A 22,147-nucleotide genomic window follows, 5' to 3' on the forward strand; every position below is an offset into this window, starting at 1 on the left:
AATGCTTTTGCAATTATAGATGGCTGTAGAGGCAGCATGGCTCAATATTTCTGCAGGGGACTTCCAATGACTTGCAGACTCCATGCCACGACAAGTTGCTGCACTATGCTGGGCATAATGAGATCCAACACAATATTAGGGGGTATCCCATGACTTTTGCCACCTCAGTATATTATTGCACTATCTACAGTTACTCCTTTAAGGATAGCCAGTTTCACGATAAGCTCTACAATAGACTGCTTCGCATTCAGTTTCGTGCCATCACATTCCATCAGTTCTCATTACCCAGTTACACCAACATGATTCTACATGCAATCCCGTAAGACTGGACACCTAGCTGAATGTCCTGCACAGTGAATGACTCCCAAGGAGTTCGCCTTTGATCTTGATGGTGTAAACTTTTATGACCACTGTGGCATACAATTTTTCATTCAGTGTTCATGATGCACATTAATGGTTTGTTCTGAACATTTCTTGAATGCCGAAGATGTCAGTTTGGTGAAGTGTACCACATACATCCCATAGAAGGTTGATTTCTGCACCTCACCTCATGGACACTCATTTCTGTCACCTTCCTGATACATATGGTGAGTTATTAGCAGCTAACATTTTGCCTGTCACAACTGTTAACACAACACTATCAAATAAGCCTTAATAAAGATTGAACTTGTGATTCACATTCAAGGGGTTCCTTCTAAGATTGTTTCTTGTCAAGAGGTCGAGTATGTTATCACAACCATTTACACTTCTTGTGGGCCCCTGAGCTAACTGCACCATATGACCTTTGGACAAAGCATTTTGTACAATTTCAGCTGAAGTCTTACACATATCACAGACAAACATGTATTTTCACAAACATATTGAGGGTAAATTTAAGTAACCACCAGATGCCAGGTAAGAGCTTCTTTCTGGTGAGCAATGAGGTGCCAACAGCATGGTTGCACCATTAATGTATGCTTAGAACAAGAGCCAAAAGGAACTGGTTACACCCAATGAAACACAAAATAAACCATGATTTCAATCTACATCCTACACTAACAGTGACACTAAAAGCAGGGGGCAAACTTATTGCTGCAATTTCAGTGGAATTTCTATTCATTTAGATGTTTATAGCCACTTTCTCAGAAGAGGACACAATCATTTTGAAAATGTTCAGAGAAAGAAAGCATATGCAATCCAACACTCAAAGTTTTTTTCGCCCCCCCCCCCCCCCCTTCCTAGTTCAAAATGTTAAATCATTCTAATGCTCGGATTACAAGCAAGCATTTTGCTGAGTATTATATCAGACTTGTGTCTACATTAGCAAGCCATAACTTAATGATTTTTATAATTTAAACTAATTTTATTACATTATGCATGGGTACAATTAAAAAAAAAAAAATTTTTTTTTGCTCAGTACATTTCAGAATGATAGAAATACAATAGGTTGGGTGACTGTGGAGGGTAAGTGAGGGAGACTGAAAGACTGAGTAGCGTGATTGGTAAAAAAAAAAAAGAAAGAAAATAGGACAAACATAGCAAGTGATGTGAGGGGCCAGGCTAGCGGGCCAAAGGCAAATTGTGGCAGAGGGTGAGTTGCATGGGAGGTGGGTGAGAGGTGAAGGGTGAGAGGCATGGGGGAGGAGGAGGAGGAGAAGAGAGGGGGGGGGGGAGGAGGAGGAGGGGGGGAGAAGAACAAGATGCACAGGGTAAGACAGGTAGGAGACTTTGGTGAGTGGCCACAAGAGTGAAAAGTGCAGGCAAGTGAAGTGATGATAGGGCTGCAGTAAGAGGGGAGTCACACAGTTGTTCATATAGAGCAAGGTATTGAAAATCCTCTTTTACACTCACAAATGTCTAGACAACTTGTTTTAGGTGTTTGTTAATCAGCTGACCAATAAAAACATCTGATTGGTAATCACATGTTGGCTTATCTTGTCCATTTAAGTTCATAATTTGTTTTCGTTTTAATCTAGCTGAACGTAATATATTTGATTTCCATTACAAACATTCAACCTCCTTCCTATACTCAGCAGTTTACTCTTTTAATGATTATGTACATATTCTAGCTTACATGTTTTGTTCTGTTGCTGTCAACAATAAAGTTATATTTTATTACAGATCTTTTTTCTCAAGAGGAACCGGATGCCCAGGCTCTTCTTGTAAGGCTGAGTATAAATAATCTATGCTGTTTAATATGTGCTATGTCAAAGAGGAAATTCAAGGGTCAATGGAGTTCCCACAAGAAGTGAAGACAACTTAAGCCACCTCAGAAAGAGCTTCACTTAATCGAAGCAAATTTGATACAACCATGATAAGCAGATTCCCCAAATGATGTCTGCTGCCAAAAATTGTGGCTCAAAATACATTTATTTCATCAATAATCCTAACTTGAAGACTAAAACTTTTCTTAGGAAGGTTTATAAAATCTTTCTAATTCATCTCACTAATCCAATATCTCTTGATTTTTATACCACACACAGATTACTGTGATACAGGTATGACAGTGATCACCAGACCATGCTTTGCAAACCTGGGTTTACTAAACATATTCATATACAGTGGAGATCAGTCTTTCACAAAAATATTCCAAGATCCAGTTTATTATATTTAGGAGGGAAGATAAGTACAGGGAAAGTGTTAGCCATTCTCTAAATATCCTAAATATGCTAAACAGCTGATTTCCAAAACAATATGTAAACCAGCATTTAACATACATCATAAAACTCACTAAAGGTGGCATGGCCAGAACTAAAGAGTTCTAGCACTGTCTGGTGGCAGGTGCAGGGACTAGAACACTAGATGGCAGTCTGATGAGACTACCAGGTGCAGTGTCGGGAGGTGGGATGCGGGGTGGAACTGGGAGTGGCAATGGAGAGGAGCAGGAATGGGGAAAGTACGGGTGGACGCATTCGCGGAGGGCATCACACAATGAGGGTGAGGGACTGTGGAAAGGAAGGAGGTGATAGGACAGAGGGGACAAAAATAGTTGGATGGTGGATGTGAGCTAATCGGTCACCATAGATCGGGGCTGGGAAAAACCGCTATCATATCCCTGTGGAAGTCCCCAGGTGCAAAAAATTCCCACTCCACCCACTCAGGACTTCCTATTCCAGTCCAGGCTTGTCTTACTCCATCAAGCCCAGGCCACCTGTGAAAGCAACCTTGTCATACCTGCTCTGCTTCAACTGTTGCACAGCTTTTTATAGTAGTGTGACTACCTACTAGCTATCCACCAGGATGAATGCCCACCACTAAACTGTGGCAAAGCGCACAGTACACCACCCTGTGGCACAACATACATTTGAACATAACGTGCTTGATTTCAATGGATGCTTCACTACCCAGGTCATCTGGATCCTCCCCTCCACCACTAACTTTTCCAAATTGTGCAGATAGGAATTATCCTTACAACACATTCTCCGCTCTTGATATTATCTTGGCCTCAATCTACTGTCCCCACATCCACCATCTAACAGTTTCGCCCCCTCTGTCCTATCACCACCTCCCTTTCCACAGCCCCTCAGCCTCACTGTGTGCTGTCCTCCAACAATGCACCCTCATCCTTTCCTCTTGCCTGCTCCTCTACATTTTATTTTTGCTTCCTGTTCGCCCCCCCGCCCCCCCCCCCCCCAACACACACAACCCACTTCCTGCTGCTGCAACTGGCATTCTCATCAAGCCATCGTCTATTTCCTGGCCACTCCACCACACACAACTCTTCTCTCCCTCCACACACCACTATACAGCACTCTCCTCTCCCACCCACACACCACTATACAGCACTCTCCTCTCCCACCCACACACCACCAGACAGCAATCTTCTCTCTCCACATCATATCCTGCTGTCCCTCCCAACCCCACCTCACTTCAGATTGCTATTTATGTGACAGTCTCAATGTGGTCGGAGCTGCTGGTGGTACCTGTCATGTGTATGTGATGTGCTTGTTTGTGTGTGTGTGTGTGTGTGTGTGTGTGTGTGTGTGTGTGTGTGTGTGTGTGTGTGTGTGTTTGTGTTTCCCTTGCTGAAGAAGGTGCTGACCAAAATCTTTAATGTGTAACAGTCTTTTCATTGTGCCTGTCTGCAACTCAATAGGCCATCTTTATGGTGACTAGCAGTATATCGTTTTCCTAATTTTGTTGTTATTTCAACTTAGAGTTTACATTGCTTGTGACTAAGTTCTGTTCACCTAGAGCTATGTCCATTAGTAACATACTCCAAATGAAAATTCATCCTTACTGCACAAATACTACGTAAGGATGTGGCTCTCAGATATTCAGTGATTAAGGAAAGAGGATTACGGATGTTCATGTCACATTTATTCAAAAATAAGAAAGTAAGAAGACAGAGAAACATCAGCAACTTACATTTTTAACTTGCTCCACATAGTGTGCTGGCAGCATCACGTAGCTGTTACCACCAGATGGAAGAATAGCTGCTCCTGTAACTGTTGAAGCTTGAAGCGTTGCTACATTCTGAGCTCCTCGAAGCTGTGACACTGGAGTAGCTGCAGGAATGAGGATCCTCTGTGCAGGTTGACCAGAGGCAGGTTTTGGAACAACCTTTTCCATGTGAAAAATAAAAACATTATGCCTGTTTAAATAATACTTGGCAAAATTTAGAGTAGGAATATATTACAGTTTTTAAAGAGCGGGTTATAATAGACCCACACCCAGCGATTATCAATATTTGATTAGTAATAGTTTCATTTCTTTGCACCTGCCAATCATCCATCAATCGATATCAGCTTATAATTCATGTCATACGAGAGTTATCTAGGGAATATCCTCCATTACGCAACAAATAAAATACTGAAATAGTTAAAAGCATGTTTTTGACCTTCATATTATTTTCTTATATAATCACCATTTATATTTACAAATTTATCACATTTCTGAAAGAGCTGATACATTCGCTCAGAAAAAGTTTTGCTGTCACAGCCTGTGATAGCACTTTGAAGTTCCCCAATACTATCAAAATTTCAGGAGGCAACCTAGTTGCTCATGTTTGATGAGGTGGAAATCACTTGGTTCCAAGTCTTTGCTGTAGGTGGATGTCCTGTTTGTACTGACATAATAGTTATTGTCTTTTCCATGGAGTGTGCAGTTAAGTGCTGATGTGAAGTCACATGACAGTTTGGCGAACAAACTCGAGCATAATTTGAGCTACAACACTGTTCAAAAGACTGCGACCGAGTATACTTTGGGCCATGATTTTATTGATGTGCATGCCACCTACCACTTGAATACTGGACTCATTTCATGTGAGAACTATGTATGGATGTGTCACTACCTGTTTCTTAACAGGTCCTTCCTTCTGGTGTTCACTTCTAGAATTAGTTCAAAAGGAATGTTGGCGTATGTTACAGCTGTTGTCGCTAATGGGTGAGCCAGTGCGTGTTCACACTGTCAATTTCATCTGCGTAATTGTTAGGCTTCGGCGTTTTCTGTAATTCTGCTTTAAATATGTCACGTATGCTGAGCGAGCAAGAAATTGTGGAAGCTCAAGAGGCAGAATTCTTTGATTCTGGATAGGAGAGAAAAATATCTGAGTGGCAACAGTTTGAAGATGATTCATATGTGGGAAAACTGCAGTCTGCTACAATTTTTTATGGCTAATATTGTTACTACAGACACTGCTGCTGTAATTACAGTTTAGTTCTGTTTTATTTGTCTTGATCTCACCCTTGTTTTACAGATGGATCTCACAATGAATCAATATTCAACATGGGTTTCTAAGATCTGTTTGGAGAAGACGGAACAATTTAGCTGAAAAGAAACAAACTACTACCACTCTGTTTGCTCTTTGCTTGCCAGAATAATTCAAGACCTTTCCATGATTATACTTCCTGTCACCACTATTTAAAATTTGTAATCTACCAAAAAATTAAGTAATTATGAAAAATAAACACAGAATCTTGGTCTTTTTTACTATGTATTACCGTTTCAGATGTATCAAACATATATGTGCCAGCAACACTTTATATAATCGCAAAAATGGTTGGTTGCCTATGGCCACAATTCTTCTAAGTGACTGGGCTTTGGTGTACCAAAGAGAGTGTGCTACTCATGTGTGCGAGTTGGTATGACACTACATTACTGACTGCTGTTTTGTCTTTAAGAAACCCATGTTATTTCACTGGTCATCTCCTGCATCGTAATGTAATATAAAGTCCAGACAAGCAGTCTCAGTACACAGTTATAGAACACAAGCACAGAACTTGTGGTACCCTATTTGTTTAGTCAGTCATGAGAAGTACATGTGGAAAGTACGGAAAGTTGTCCAACAGTTGATATATTGTGAACTATGATAAAACAATGATACAAATTGAACGAGTTCATCTGTGTAGTCAATATAGAAAGTAGTGAGCACTTCATTATGTACTATGGTCTTTCCTCTATTGAGGAACTTTAAGTGACTTCCAATTCCACACAACAGTTGGTAGTATGAAAAGGGTTGTATTTGATAACTGAGGGTATTTCTCCCAGTATGTCCTCTGTCTGTTGTTGGCTGAACAAATTCAGTAACAAAATAAATTTGCTTAGAGATGGAAGTCCAGGTGCGAAAAGGATACTACTGAAGGAATCACTTTTATTGTTTCAGAATGATGGAAGGAATTTTCAGCACATTACCAATACATGTAATATACTCTTAGGTTTGAAGGAATAGACATTTCTTAAATTATACGCAAACATTTTAGCACTAGGAATGTCTGTGATCAAGACCTGGAGACATCATCATCATCATCATCATCATCATCAAACAAAACAAAACAAAACCAAGACAACAAAAAATTCAAGCATTCAGGGTACTGTCAACAGATGTTCAATGACTTTCATTTATTCTGGTCAAAAGTGATGTGTAACACCTTTTCTGCTGACAAAATTGTGTTTTATGAATTTGATCAAGACTGGAAATGTAATACCTATCATATACAATGATTTTCTCCAATAATATTCATTCAAGAGATGTTGGCAAACAGGGAATTTGCATAATACAATTACCGTTATTTATAGAGCTACAAGTGGACACATTACTAGTCACACCTGAAGATGGAAGAACCAGAGACTGATATGCTGAAGAACAGTTTCCTAAACTGATCTAAAGAATATTGGAAAAGTGATTAAAGACAAAAATAGGTGACCTTGCCAAATTGCAAAAATTCCTATGGAGATTTCTAGTCCCATGAGTTATCTTCACTAGCGATAAATAAAAGAAATAATCTGTGAACACAGTTTTGATTCTAAGAAAGAGCTATGTCACAGCATGAAGCATTTCTGGAGAAAATCTAGCAACACACTCCGACCTTAATTGTGCATAGGTCATTCCATGCCAAGTCGTTCAGTTTCGGAATAAGTTCCTGCATGACCATCACAGATTTTGCTGCAATGCTGTGTGAAAATTTTTACCCCATAGCGCAGCTATCAACAGTGCACCCATGAGTTTTCGGCAATATTGAAACGCAATATCTCCGGCAATATTTTCTTTAAAGAAATAAAACTATGCCATCTTGCACAACTTTTTATGCTCTCTAAAGTGAAATAATTGAAAGGAGGAGGAGGAGAAGAAGAAGAAGATTTCCTGAATGACTTGCATATGGATAATTTGAAGCGAAGTCAGCCGAAAAAACACACACTGACAAGAAGAAAAGTAAAGTTTAGCTTTTTATATCTCTGGAAGTAATTGTGGGCTACGACTGAAACATAGTGCATAATAACTTACAAGAAAAAGGTCTTACAATATGAAAATTAATTAGCCTACTGATTTCCAATAGTTCACAAACTGAAGTCAAAGTTGACAATTTTTCTAAAAGTGGGAGAAATGGTTATTTCTGACCCACTTTTAAAAAACAAGAGTCTGCTGCAAATTCTTATAAACTATTTTCTTTAGCAAGACTAAGTTCTAAACCATCTAAAAAAACCTTTATTTTATTTTGCAATGCATGCATTTAAGGTGCTAAAAACAACTATATTCAACATGTAACTGACATTCGGATTTAGGTTATGACATGTTCAATATGCCTGCCATCATTGGTGGTGATGTGGTGCAGACGAATAGTGAAATTCTGCGTGACTCGCTGATGTGTCTGAACATCCATGTTGTCGATGACCTCCTGAGTGGCTGTTTTCAGCTCAGTAATGGTTTTGGGGTTATTGCTTTACACCTTATCTTTAATATAGCCCCACAAAAAGAAGTCGCAAGTGTTCTGACCCGGAGAATATGGCAGCCAATAAAGGCCAATGCCAGTGGCCTCTGGGTACCCCAGAGCCAGAATGTGGTCCCCAAAGTGCTGCTCGAGGACATCAAAGACTCTCGTACTTCAATGGAGTTGAGCTCCATCTCGCATGAAGCGCATCTTGTCAAAATTAGGGTCATTTTGGATAATGAGGGTGAAATCATCTTCCAAAACTTTCAAGTAATGTTCGGTAGTGAATCTGCCATCAACAAAAATTGCACCAATTATTATAAGAATGGACATTGCACACCACAGTCACCCGTTGAGGGTGAAGAGACTTCTCAATCATGAAATGCGGATTCTCTGTCCCCCAAATGCATCAATTTTGCTTACTAACAAACCCATCCAAATGAATATGGGCTTCATTGCTAAACCAAACCATACAGCACATACTAATTCCCATCATTCCCTGTGACCAGCTTTGCAGTCTGAACGTCCTAATGCAAACCGTTCAGAAGTTATAACTATTTTACTTCATATATTTCAATACTTGTCATCTTGTAATAACTTACAAATACAAGGTCTTATAAAATAAAATTCCATTCCAATAGGTTACAAATTGAGGAGAAAAATGACAGTTTTTCTAAAATTGCCAGAATGGCTATCTTTTCCGACTTCATTTGAAAGATCACGTTCTAGCTACCTGGTTTTGCAAAGTGAGCATATGAGGTCCTAAAATGGAACAACAAGGTGGAGGCGCAACAAAAATGGGCCCATATTCCACTGCCTATCAAATTAAATCTGACATCTTTTGTAACGTACTAAAATTATTTAGTTCTCTATGTGGACAACAATATCAAAAGTACTGATGGCTAGAAAATGAGCACAAGTCAGAAAAACTGCACAGAAGAAGTTTCTTCTTCTTCTTCTTCTTCTTCTTCTTCTTCTTCTTCTTCTCCTCCTCCTCCTCCTCCTCCTCCTCCTATCCCCCCCCCCCCCCCCCCCCCCCCTCACTCTCTCATTTTAGACATCTCTACAGCATTCAGTTTAAAAAATTCTTTTTATAAAAAAATAAAATGGAATAAGGAAGCCAATAAAAAGAATAGTTTTCTCTTTTTTTGTGGCTCTAATAATTCGAAGTAATCACATTTGGAAAGTGTGATTTTTTAGTCCTATGTTACCAAAATTTCTTCCTAAACACTCCCATTGGTGACATCATCTGACTGGTAGTATAGTTTTCCTCATTGCATTCCACAGAAAATTAATGAAACAGGTAAGAAATTCAAGTAGCCTGAAGTACACATGAGCTTAGGATCCTAAAAGAGACCTCTTCTGGCTCTGGCACATCTACAAACATATGGGAATCTGCAGTAAAGAAAGTCATCCATGGCTGTTGTTGCACAGCTATCAGGCATGGCCCCTAAGGCAATGGGGATGCTGGTTTTCTCACTTTAAAAGAAATCAGCAGTGGTTAAACGGCCATGGACCATACAAACATATTTATACAATTTTTCATGTGTGCATTTATGTTCCACATTAGTCACGAACTATGCTAACACAAAGTACACTATGCCTTAAACCAGAAAGAAACTAGCACATCAATAACATCACACAAAGTTTCAAGCACTGGCTTTAAATGATGGCTCTAGGGATATACTGCAACGTATTGCTCACACAGGGATCATGCAGATAAGATTAGAATAATTACTGCACGCACAGAGGCATTCAAACAATCATTCTTTCCATGCTCCACATGTGAATGGAACAGGAAGAAACACTAATAACTGGTACAGTAGGACGTACCCTCTGTCATGCCCCTCATGCACAGTATAGATGTAGATGTAGAAATAAAAAGACTTACTAATAATTATCTACAACATGAATCCATTCCAAAAAATGTCAGGAAGACTGCTGAGAATTTCATCAAAATTGACAATGTGGAACTTCTGTAAAACCTGAAGGCTACTTATATGAAGTGTGCTGCAATTGTTACACAACAATTTTACTACCATCATTTCCACGACCTTGGTAATGCACAGTTAAATTGTGAAGTTTATAAGCAGCTTGATTCTGTAGTTACAGCAGACAAATAGACTGAAATATGTCACAATGAGTAGTGACAAGACACCCCTTTCTTGAAGTTTTTCAAGTTATTCAGACTTTATCTGACTTCCTAGTCATCAATACTTTTGATATTGCTTTCCCCATAGAGTATTAAACAACTGTACAACATAATAAAGACATCAAATTTACTTTGAGTACCAGTGGAATAAGGGCCCCATTTTCAAAGCACCCCCACCTGGTCGTTCTTTAGGGCCTTATACACTGAAGCGCCAAAGAAACTGGTAGAGGTATGTGTATTCAAATACAGACGTATGTATGGATTACTCCTGCTACATTGGCAAGTTATCACAATTTAAGTGAGTTTGAACGTGGTGCAATAGTCTGCACACGAGCGATGGGACACAGCATCTACGAAGTAGTGATCAAGAGGGGATTTTCACATACGACCATTTCACAAGTGTAGCATCAATATCAGGAATCCGGTAAGACATCAAATCTCTGACATCCCTGCAGCTGGAAAAAAATCCTGCTAGAACTGGATCAACGATGACTGAAGAGAATTGTTCAGTGTTACAGAAGTGCAACCCTTCCACAAACTGCTGCAGATTTCAATGCTGGGCCATCAACAAGTGTCAGCATATGAACCATTCAATGAAACATCATCGATATGGGCTTTCGGAGCCAAAGGCCCACTCATGTACCCTTCTGACAGCATGACACAAAGCTTTAAACCTCGGCTTTGCCCATCAACACTGACACTGCACTATTGATGACTGGAAACATGTTGCCTGGTCGGACGAGTCTCATTTCAAATTGTATCAAGCAGATGGACATGTATGGGTATGGAGACAACTTCATGAATCCATGAACCCTGGATGTCAGCAGGGGACTGTTCAAGCTGGGAGGATCTGTAATGGTGCGGGGCATGTGCGGCTGAAGTGATTTGTGACCCCTGATACGTCTAGTAACAACTCTGACAGGTGGCATGTATGTACGCATTCTGTCTGATCACCTGCATCCATTCATGTCCACTGAGCATTCTGATGAACTTGTGCAATTCCAGCAGGACAATATGACACCCAATATGTCCAGAGATGCTACAGAGTGGCTCCAGGAACACTCTTCTGAGTTTAAACACTTCCACTGACCACTGAACTCCCCAAACATGAACATTATTGAGCATATCTGGGATGCATTGCAACACGCTGTTCGAAAGAGATCTCCACCCCCTCGTACTCTTACGAATTTATGGACAGCACTGCACGATTCATGGTGTCAATTCCCTCCAGCACGACTTCAGACATTAGTCGAGTCGATACTACATCATGTTGCAGCACTTCTGCATGCCCACAGGTACCCTGCACAATATGAGGCAGGTGTATCAGTTTCTTTGGCTCTTCAGTGTGTACACACATTGAAAAAACCATAGTTTTTAGGTGGTTTAGAACATGTTCTTTCTAATGAAAATGGTTTATAGAGAGTTTGTAGAAGACTCTTTCTACAACTTTTGAGAAATCTTTTTCTATTATTTATTTTGACAAAGTTCTAAAAGCTGTAAAGACGATCAAGTTTTATTTCTTTCAAAAAAAATATTACCGGAGATGACATGTTGCGAAATTGCCAAAAAGCACACTGTTGATACTGTAGCTGCACTGTGGAGTCAAACAAATGACTATCTCTGAAAGGATTCAGTTACTAATGATCAACATACTTTACCAGTGTGCATTAGGAACATGTGAGATTGTTCACATAAAATTTCATTAAAATCCGTGATAGTCATGTGGAAACCTTTACTCCACTTGTTGCTGTATGACTCACATTACTATTACAACTAAGAGAAACACAAAACATCACAACTCAAAATTTTAAATTGTGTCATTTTGAATGTCAATGGTTCACAAAGAATTGCCTCCCACAAAACTGAACAAAAGCCTGCCATTTTCTTCCAGTTTGTTTGCTTGTATGTGGAATTGTATGCTGTCACTTTCAAGAACTCTGGGAAAATTACTACCCTCTAATTTACTGCTACTGTACCTGCACTGAATAATTGCAATGTGAAACATTTGCCAGCATTAGTTTCAATTTTACATTAAACTATAAGGTGATAAATGATAATACCGCGCAGTTACTGAAGTGCAGCTACTCCAGTGTGGGTTGCAAGTATCGTATGGCAGTGAAACATGGTAGGTATTCTACTGCATTAAAACAAAACCAATTTACGCTGAAAAGAAATTTGTTCAAATTTTGGCCAACAGTTACAGATCTGGCGCTGTGCGGCATCTTTTCAACGTCTCCAATGCTCATACTGAACAAATTGTGTAAGCGGCAGTTAATAATAAAATCAACATTATGCATTTCTCACTTGTCTGACCTGTTCCTGATACATCACCAACGGAAACGTTGCTATTAAGTCTTTCTTTAAAGCTCTGGATAAAGAAAGTAGCAAAAACCTTTCAGGGCTGGAATGCTGACAATTGACCGCTGCCATTGGTCAGTTGAATGTCACATGGAATAAAGCAGCTATTTTGGACCCAAGTAGTGCACGCATGCAAATGGGAGAATTGATGTAATTGGTGGTTATTGTAGTATGTAGGGGTGTGGGAAACATACAGACTTATTTTATACTAAATGAAGAACCTAACAAAACTTGTCAGTTTTTTTGCAATGAAGAATGCTACGGTGTTTGCATTAAATTGCAGTGTTATGCATTTAACTGCGATTCGATAGCAGAGCTCGGTAGTAGGTTTTTGCAAATTCCACAAGGCGAATGGAATGAGGGTTTAGGCAAAATCTTGATGCATCAAATATGAAGGAAAGATAATTTCCATACGAGTCTACCAGAATAAATGAAACGAAAAAATGTTTCTCTTTGTGGATTATACAACAATAACCTCATATACAACATTATTTGGGTGACGGGCCATATTATTTTTTGTAGTGAAACTGACAGAATGCTGAATTTGTAACATTAAGCTTGTAAGATAAGATCGGTCCTCGATCTCATCACCATTTCTTCTTTTCTCCCTACAAGTAATGTTTACATACGAACTAATCTTCCATTGGCATATTTCAAAAAATTTTAATTCAGTACCATTTTCAAGATAAAAACAGGAGATGTCATGATTTTTGCACTGACACTTGTATTTTAGGTGTCCATCTCTTCACTGCAAGTTTGTATCTTCCTTCCAAAATTCTGGAATAAGTACTGTTCAAACCATATATTTCATAAAAATTAAACATTTCATAAAATCAAGGATAGAACATTCAGTAACCATATTATATTACATCTGACATTGATCACAAAACATTGACCTTATTAACAGATAAAAGATAGCTATTACGGTAAGTGATTGTGGAGCAGAAAATCAATCATAATTGCTCAACAGTGGAAAGGCCTCATTTCACGCTGTTAACGCATGTACGAGCAAATGGAATAAGTTCACTGATATGTGAGTGGCTAGAAGACTTCTTAAATAATAGAACCCAGTATGTTGTCCTCAACAAGTGTTCATTAGAGACAAGGGTATCATCAGGAGTGCCCTAGGGAATGTGATAGGACTGCTGTTGTTATCTATATACATAAATGATTTAGCAGATAGGGTGAGCAGCAATCGGTGGTTGTTTGCTCAATCTGTGGTTGTTTGCTGACAATGCTGTGGTGTATGGTAAGACGAATGGCAGCTAGTCCTAAATGTAGAAAAATTTTAGTTAATGCAGATGAGTAGGAAGAGCAAACCTGTAATGTTTGGATACAGTAATACTAGTGTCCTGCTCGCACTGTCTAGTCATTTAAATATCTGGGCATAACGTTGCAAAGCGATATGAGGTGGAACGAGTAAATGAAAGGACTGGAAAGCTGCCAAAACATAATGTGAGTAAGGATCATGAAGATAATATACGAGAAATTAGGGTTCATACGGAGATGTACAGACAGTCATTTTTCTCTCGCTCTATTTGTGAGTGGAAAAGCAGGTGAAATGACAAATACACTATTTGATCAAAAGTATCCGGACACCAGGCTGAAAATGATTTACAAGTTCTTGGCACCCTCCATTGGTAATGCTGGAATTCAATACGGTGTTGGCCCACCCTTAGCCTTGATGACAGATTCCACTCTCGCAGGCATATGTTCATTCAGGTGCTGGAGGGTTTCTTGGGGAATGGCAGCCCATTCTTCACGGAGTGCTGCACTGAGGAGAGGTATCGATGTTGGTCGGTGACGCCTGGCATGAAGTCAGCGTTCCAAACACTCCAAAAGTGTTATATATGATTCTGTGCAGGTCAGTCCATTACAGGGATGTTATTGTCATATAACCACTCTGCCACAGGCCATGCATTATGAAAAGGTCCTTCATAGTGTCAAAAGACGCAATTGCCATCCCCGAATTGCTCTTCAACAGTGGGAAGCAAGAAGGTGCTTAAAACATCATTGTAGGCATGTGCTGTGATAGTGCCACGCAAAACAACAAGGCGTGCAAGGCCCCCTCCATGAAAAATATGACCACACCATAACACCACCGTCTCCGAATTTTATTGTTGGCACTACACATGCTGACAGATGACATTCATCGGGCATTCGCCATAGCCACACCCTGCCATCACACTGCCACATTGTGTACTGTGATTCATCACTCCACACAATGTTTTTCCACTGTTAAATCGTCCAATGTTTAAGCTCCTTACACGAAGTGAGGCGTCGTTTGGAATTTACCGGCATGATGTGTGGTTTATGAGCAGCTGCTCGACCATGAAATCCAAATTTGCTCACCTCCCACCTAACTGTCATAGTACTTGCAGTGGATCCTGATGCAGTTTGGAATTCCTGTGTGATGGTCTGGATAGATGTCTGCCGGTTACACATTACGACCCCCTTCAACTGTCGATGGTCTCCGTCAGTCAACAGACGAGGTCGGCCTGTACGCTTTTGCGCTGTACGTGTCCCTTCACATTTCCACTTCACTATCACATCAGAAACAGCGGACCCAGGGATGTTTAGGAGTGTGGAAATCTCATGTACAGATGTATGACAAGTGACACCCAATCACCTGACCAAGTTCGAAGTCCGTGAGTTCCGCGGAGCACCCCATTCTGCTCTCTCACAATGTATAAAGACTACTGAGGTTGCTGACAACGAGTACCTGGCAGTAGGTGGCAGCACAATGCACCTAATATGAAAAACATATGTTTTTGGGGGGTGTCCGGATACTTTTCGTCACATAGTGTAGTTGTAGAGGGTACCCTCCGCCACACACCGTATGGTGGCTTGCGGAGTATCTATGTAGATGTAGATGGCATTTGGGAACACAAAATACCTGTGGTACACTGTAGAGAGATTTTATTGAAGAACTTGCTCCCCTTCTAGCAATAGTTTATTGTAGATCACTAGAACAATGAAGAGTGTCTACTAACTGGGAAACACTCATGTCATTTCCATTATCAATAAGGGTTGTCAACAACAAACACAACATTGATCAACAACAACACACAAATGTAGGTTCTGATGTCCATCTGTTGTACAATTATGAAACAGTTTTACACTCACACATTATGACCCTATTGGAGACCCAAGATCTCATCTATAAAACCCTACATGGATTCCATACAGATCTTCCAAAAAAACTTTGCTGCTTTCTTCATGCCTCAGAATCAGAGAGCCACAGGCAAAGGTACCGACCTGATTTGTTAACACATTCAGGACTTCCATGCAGATAGAACTCAAGATGGCGTACTAAAAGGAACAATATAAACAAATGTAAAATTAATTTCAAGAAGATTTCTCAGTTCCGGTACCACAGTCACTATTTTGCCGAGGAGCAATTCCATTTTCCACCCTAGTCATTATAAAATCACTGTTATTTACACTATGATCAGCTGGTTTTGGCTGTTAGCCACTTTCAAATGTGTATTACAGTAGAAACATTATTTTGAAGCATTGATGAATAAAAAATAGTGTTTGCACTCACGTTGACTCTGAAGGTAAACAAATGTGATGTGTTGTGCACAAATAGGCAAATAAATCCACTACTGTTCAATTACATCATTAACAACAAGTCACTGGAAGCAGTAACCACAGTAAAATTCCTAGCAGCAACCATCTGGAGCACAACCTAAGATAGAATGACTGCATAACACTAATCACAAGAAATGCATATGCTAAGCTGATCCTTTGGGAGGATTTAATGAAGTGGAATTCATCCACAAAAGAAGTGGCTTACAAAACACTTCTTAAACTCAACGAGTATTGCTCGTCAGTCTGTGATCCTTACGAAGTTGGTCTGATGGAAGACACAGAAGATACAAGAAAGAGCAACGCATTTCATCATGGGACGGTTTAGTTGGCACAAGAATGTTATGAAGGTGTTAAAAAATTTCATTGGTAGACACTACAATATAGGCACTGCACTTCGTGAAGACATTATTGTTGAAAATCAGCGTATCGACAGTCCAAGAAGAGTTGGGTAACATGTTACGTCCCTCCCTCATATGTCGCACTACTAAATGTTAAAAATAAGAAAATCAGAGAAATGAGATGTTTACAAACACAAAAAATAAAAACAGGAACAAAGGAAAAGACAATGGTGCCAGAAGTACCATTTGCCACACACCCTAAGCTGACTTGCAAAGAAAGGAGGTAGGTATTGGTTCTATTATATCTGCTGCCACATTAAGCATGAAGCTACAACAAAAATTACATTCTTACAACAGAAGGAAAATATATATTGCTACTTACCATAAAGTTGACACATTCAGTTGCGGACAGGCACCACTAACAGACATGTACACATTAGTGTTCTGGTCTGAGTTGCTAGAGATGGTAGTCTGTGTGTGTGTGTGTGTGGGGGGGGGGGGGGGGGGGGTGAGGTGCGCTTGCTTGTGGGAATGAATGGGTATGTATTTCTTTTTCTTTTTCTGTCAAAGACTGTGGTCAATAGCTAATGTGTAAGTGTCTTAATTGTGCCTGTCTGCAACTTAACGTGTCACCTTTATGGTAAGTAGTAGTAGTTTACCTTTTCCTTAAAAACTGATGTTCCAACCTGGAGTTCACATTGTTTGATTTTGTTCTTACAACATACTTTGTTTACATGTCATGTCGATGATGCTACTTTTGTTGGAAAACATCAAATGCCATTTTAGAACAAAACATTTATTCAAAACCACAAAAGTATGACAATACTGAAAATATGTCCAAAACATCAAAGCACAATAAACACCACTGCTGAACTGAAGCAAAGTAGGTTTTTTTTTTTTTAATATATATATATATAAAGACAAGTGACTACCTTCAAAGATCAAGTGTGTGTGTGTGTGTGTGTGTGTGTGTGTGTGTATGTAAGAACATAGAAAAAACACTTATACTCTCACACTTTCCCACAATTGCTTATATATATCATGAGGCAGACACTATATCAACAAGGTTCTTCATCATCGGTAACCTCGTTAATGGTAACTGTTTTGCCATAATGTCTGCTGTCTGTTTATTGGCTGGTGTGTACTTCACTCTAACCACCTCTTCTTTAACTAGTTGATGAATGTAATGATACCTAGCCTCTGTGTCTTTTGATTTTTCATAAAATCCAGATCCATTAATAAATGTGATAGATCCTATTTTGCAGATAGATAACGAAAGTGCTAAGGACCCATCAACAGCTGAAATTCCTTTCAGAAGTTGATCTAACTACACAATGATTTGTAAGTTTCACTCGAAGCCACATATTCTGCCTCCACTGGAGAAAGAGCAATGCACTTCTGCTACTTATTTTTCCACAGAACATGCCCTCCATGAAACTTGAGTAGGCTGCCACTTGTTGATTGTCTCATGCTTCATTTCCCACCAAAGTCAGCATCATCACTATAAGCTTCAATATTATGCTCTTCATTCTTCTCAAACTTAATGCCATCTGTAACTGTTGATTTAAAATATCCGAATATTCATGTGATCAATGTAAAATTTGACTGTGCTGGTGAATACTGAACTCTTGATGAGCAAAAAAAAAAAAAAATCTGGTCTCATGCCTTGTGTCAAATGCATCGAACTTCCAAACTTTATGCGATAGAGTTCAGTATTATTAAAAGGAGATGTTACTCCCAGTATCAATCCTAGTCTAACAATATCAATTTTCCATCCATCATTGCATAATTCTCTATAATTATCTTCACAAATGCCAACGGATTTATCTGAATACAGTCATCAAATTTCTTGATTTGTAAGGACAAGAAGTAATCATCCTTTTCTACAGTGATCTGAAAATGTTTACACAACCGCTCAATAAACTCAGTAGTTGCATCATTAGGGCTCCTAGCCAATCCATCATCAACATAAAACAACAGTACCAAGTTTTCACCATAAAACGTACATGGATCTGAACAGTTCTCCCATAAATTACATTCAATATAAAATACAACAACATTTACCAGCATTTTGAGGCTTGCTTTAAGCCATATAAACTTGTCAGTAATTTAAACACACATCCTGTACCATCCATAAAAGCCCTCTGGTTGATATATGTATACCTCCTCCTCCAAAATACCACCAAGAAATGTTGTTCTTACATGAAATTGCCTCGTACATCAGTCGTGTTGTAACACTCAACAGGGCTCTCATCGCCTCAACTCTTGCAACAGTGCTAAATGTGTCAACATAATATATTCCAAAACATTGAGTATATTCACAGTCGACCTTCTATTTCACCACTTCATTATTTGTAGCAAACATGTATCAATTTTCAACTTTTTTAAAAATTAAACAACTCTCATGTTTTATTTCTTTCCAGAGCATTCATTTCTACCTCCATTGCTTCATTGCTTCCTTCCATTCCTCAGAGTTTTCTGACTGCACTGCTTCTTCATAGTTCCTTGCTGTCTCACAAAGAGTCATCATTCCTGGTTGATGGGCTGAATCTCCACACTAAGATGGTGGTTTCTCCAAATTTCACCATTCACATAAATTATGGCTTCACATGTCTTCATATTTTCTTGCTTCCAAGTTGCTCTCAACTTGTCTCTCAGTCTTGCAAAAATAGTTGATAACCCTTTCATCACATGACGACACATCTTGGTTCATACATCCCACTGACTCTCCTATTCAAAATAAACATTTTCAATTTCATTTTATGCAACCTTTTCATTCTCATCTACATCTGATATATCAACAACCTTTTTGGTCTCTTGAGTAAGTGGTTCCTGTAATTGTTTGCATTCGAATTTTACATCCCTACATACACGCATGCATATTTCAGGAAAATAATTGAGGTATCCACAGTCACCATAACCAACCACATATCCTTTTGAAGATTTAGCATCAAACTTCTTGCATTTGTTTGTAGGAATCCAAGCACAGCATTCTGATCCACGCATCACCAAATCATCATCAAAAGGACCTCCTTTCTTCAAAAATATTTCAATTGGAGTTTTACCTTTAAATTTTGTGGGATCAGTTTGATTCATAGTGCGTGTTGCAGCCAGAATAGCCTTACCCCACAATGCTTTTGGTAGATTTTCAGCACAGCAAGGCCAAAAACGTGCCATCACACAAAGGATTTTATTTTTCCGCTACCAATTCCATTCTGCTGAGGAATATATCTTGCAGTAATTGAATGTTTCAGTCCAGTTGTGTCAGTGAACTTATATACATCTTTACTATGGAACTCCTTGCCAAGGGCTGTATTTAATTCTTTTGAAGTAATATCAGCTTGAGTCTTTATCACTTTAATGGACAGTGGTAATTTTCCTTCAATTTCATCATTGTGCCTGAAAAGGTACATTACTCTAAAACTGGAAAAATCAACCTCAAAAACAATGAAGTATCGATGACTTTACAAATCATTTTCTTCCATTGGTCCACAAACATCAGCATAAACTAATTATTCAGGTTTAGTGGGCTTTTGTGCTCTTTCACCAAACACCAGCTGATGATGTTTACCATCGACACACCTCTCACGAAAGCTACTATCAACCATTGTCTCTATGCTGCTATCCTTCAAAAACTGATGTACGCAACATTTACTTTGATGAACCATTTTTTCATGCCATCTCTGTATCATCATCAGTTTCAGCAACACCACACGACCTCTCTTGATGAACAACCTTCACAGCTCAGATTATTTGATTTATTAATTCTTGGACAGCTTGCTTAACATAAAATAAGTTATAGGATACATCAGGGAAAACCAATCATCTTCAAAATATCATTATGTCTATTTATGCTCAACTGTATACATTACATCAATCAGCCCATACCAAATGCTTTAAGTTGTACACCATTCTTGGCATTATCCATCTACCTTGAGTTTCAAATGGTTCATATGTAGTGTACCACCCCTGCCAATGTACCAACGACCACAATCACAGCTCAGTGTTCTTCCAGTCCATATGTGGCATAACAGCAAACCAGTGCTTAACAGTATTGGTTAAAAACAGTTTTGGTTGCAATTTAGTGTTTTTATTTTTCAACGACACGTTTCGCCTTATTTAGGCACCTTCAGGTTATCTTTTCTAGGCGGACGCGAGAGGCACCAAGATCTGCATAACGCGTTCCCGTTCACAGGAGCAGGAACTGTATTCACAGTGCTCCAACGTGTCATTGAAAAATAAAAAAAACTAAATTGCAACGAAGACTGTTTTTAACCAATACAGTTCAGTGTACTTACATCCCCAGAAAAATTCCTGTGTGTCACAATAAAACTTTTTTTTTTTGCAGTTTCCAAAGTGTCTGTGTGATGACAATTTCTTGAATCTCCCACTGATATTATACTAGCTGACAACACTGCACAGTCTTCTCTTTTGTATGTGTTATTACAATCGTTTGATCAATGGCTCTTTTTCTTACACTTAAAACAAACCAGCCCTGTTTTACAATGTTCTAGTAAGTGACCTCCTCCATCACATAAAAAGGACATTCTATCTCCTTTCCTTTTATAATAAGCTTCTGATGAAGTTAGTTTGTGCCTTTGTTGCTGTTTGTTAATCTTAATTTTCAACATCAATGTTGTAGCAACACTTCTGTCCTCACAATGTGTTGTTCTCGGTTCATAATTTAAATGCTGTTTACGTAACTTATTCCATTTCTTCTTTTCAGTAGGAAAATGTAATCGAACTCTTTAGGTAAAGTTTACAAAAATTGTGCACAAAGATCACCATAGCTGATCGGCTTGTCCAACAATGAAAGCTGAGTTTTTAAACGATGGAAAATCCAGAATGGAATAATGACAATATTATGAAAAGGATAGACTGCCACTCATCATATAGCGGAGATGTAGAGTCGCAGACAGGCACAACAGAAAGACTGACAAGAAAGCTTTCAGCCAAAATGCTTTCTTCTGAATTAGACAACATGCACCTCCCCCCCCCCCCCCCCCCCCCACACACACACACACAAAATAACATGAATGTCACTTGCGCACACATGACCACTGTCATCTCCACTATACGGTGAGTAGCAATCTATCCTTTTCATAATACTGTCTAAGTGTATCAATCCGTTGCTACCCACACAATGTTATGAAATTTGTGTCTTAGCAGATCAATGTTTTCAGATCAGTGGACATCATAAATTTTACTTAGCTTCTTCCAAATCTCTTTAGCAGTCTTGCATTCCATAACGTTAAGTAAAGGTTGGTGTCAAGCAATAGAATTAGCCGTTTCCTTTCTACTGCATTAGCTTTAGTTCATTTAGCAAGTTCAATTTCGTAAATTTGTCCACTTTTTTCTGGCCTGCTCGCATCAGCATTTACGAAGTCAAAGATTTCGTCTAAAATAATTCTAATTATGATCTCCACACCCCACAATTTTCTTCACAAGTGAGGTTTTTTAATTTGCTGTCTTCCATTGGCCATTGTCTTGTCTTCTGCATTTCTACACTCCTGGAAATTGAAATAAGAACACCGTGAATTCATTGTCCCAGGAAGGGGAAACTTTATTGACACATTCCT

General features: G+C 39.0%; 1 protein-coding gene across 1 annotated transcript in view; it reads right to left on the reverse strand.

The window, feature by feature from the left end:
* Positions 1-22,147, reverse strand: part of LOC126457604 (protein lin-54 homolog) — a 275,865-nt gene that overhangs the window by 90,560 nt on the left and 163,158 nt on the right. Inside the window, exon 7 of the mRNA XM_050094052.1 lies at positions 4,348-4,542. Coding sequence (XP_049950009.1) covers positions 4,348-4,542 — 195 coding nt within the window. The remainder of the gene's footprint in view (positions 1-4,347; positions 4,543-22,147) is intronic.

This window comes from Schistocerca serialis, chromosome 2 (genome assembly GCF_023864345.2).
Source record: "Schistocerca serialis cubense isolate TAMUIC-IGC-003099 chromosome 2, iqSchSeri2.2, whole genome shotgun sequence".
NCBI lineage: Eukaryota > Metazoa > Arthropoda > Insecta > Orthoptera > Acrididae > Schistocerca > Schistocerca serialis.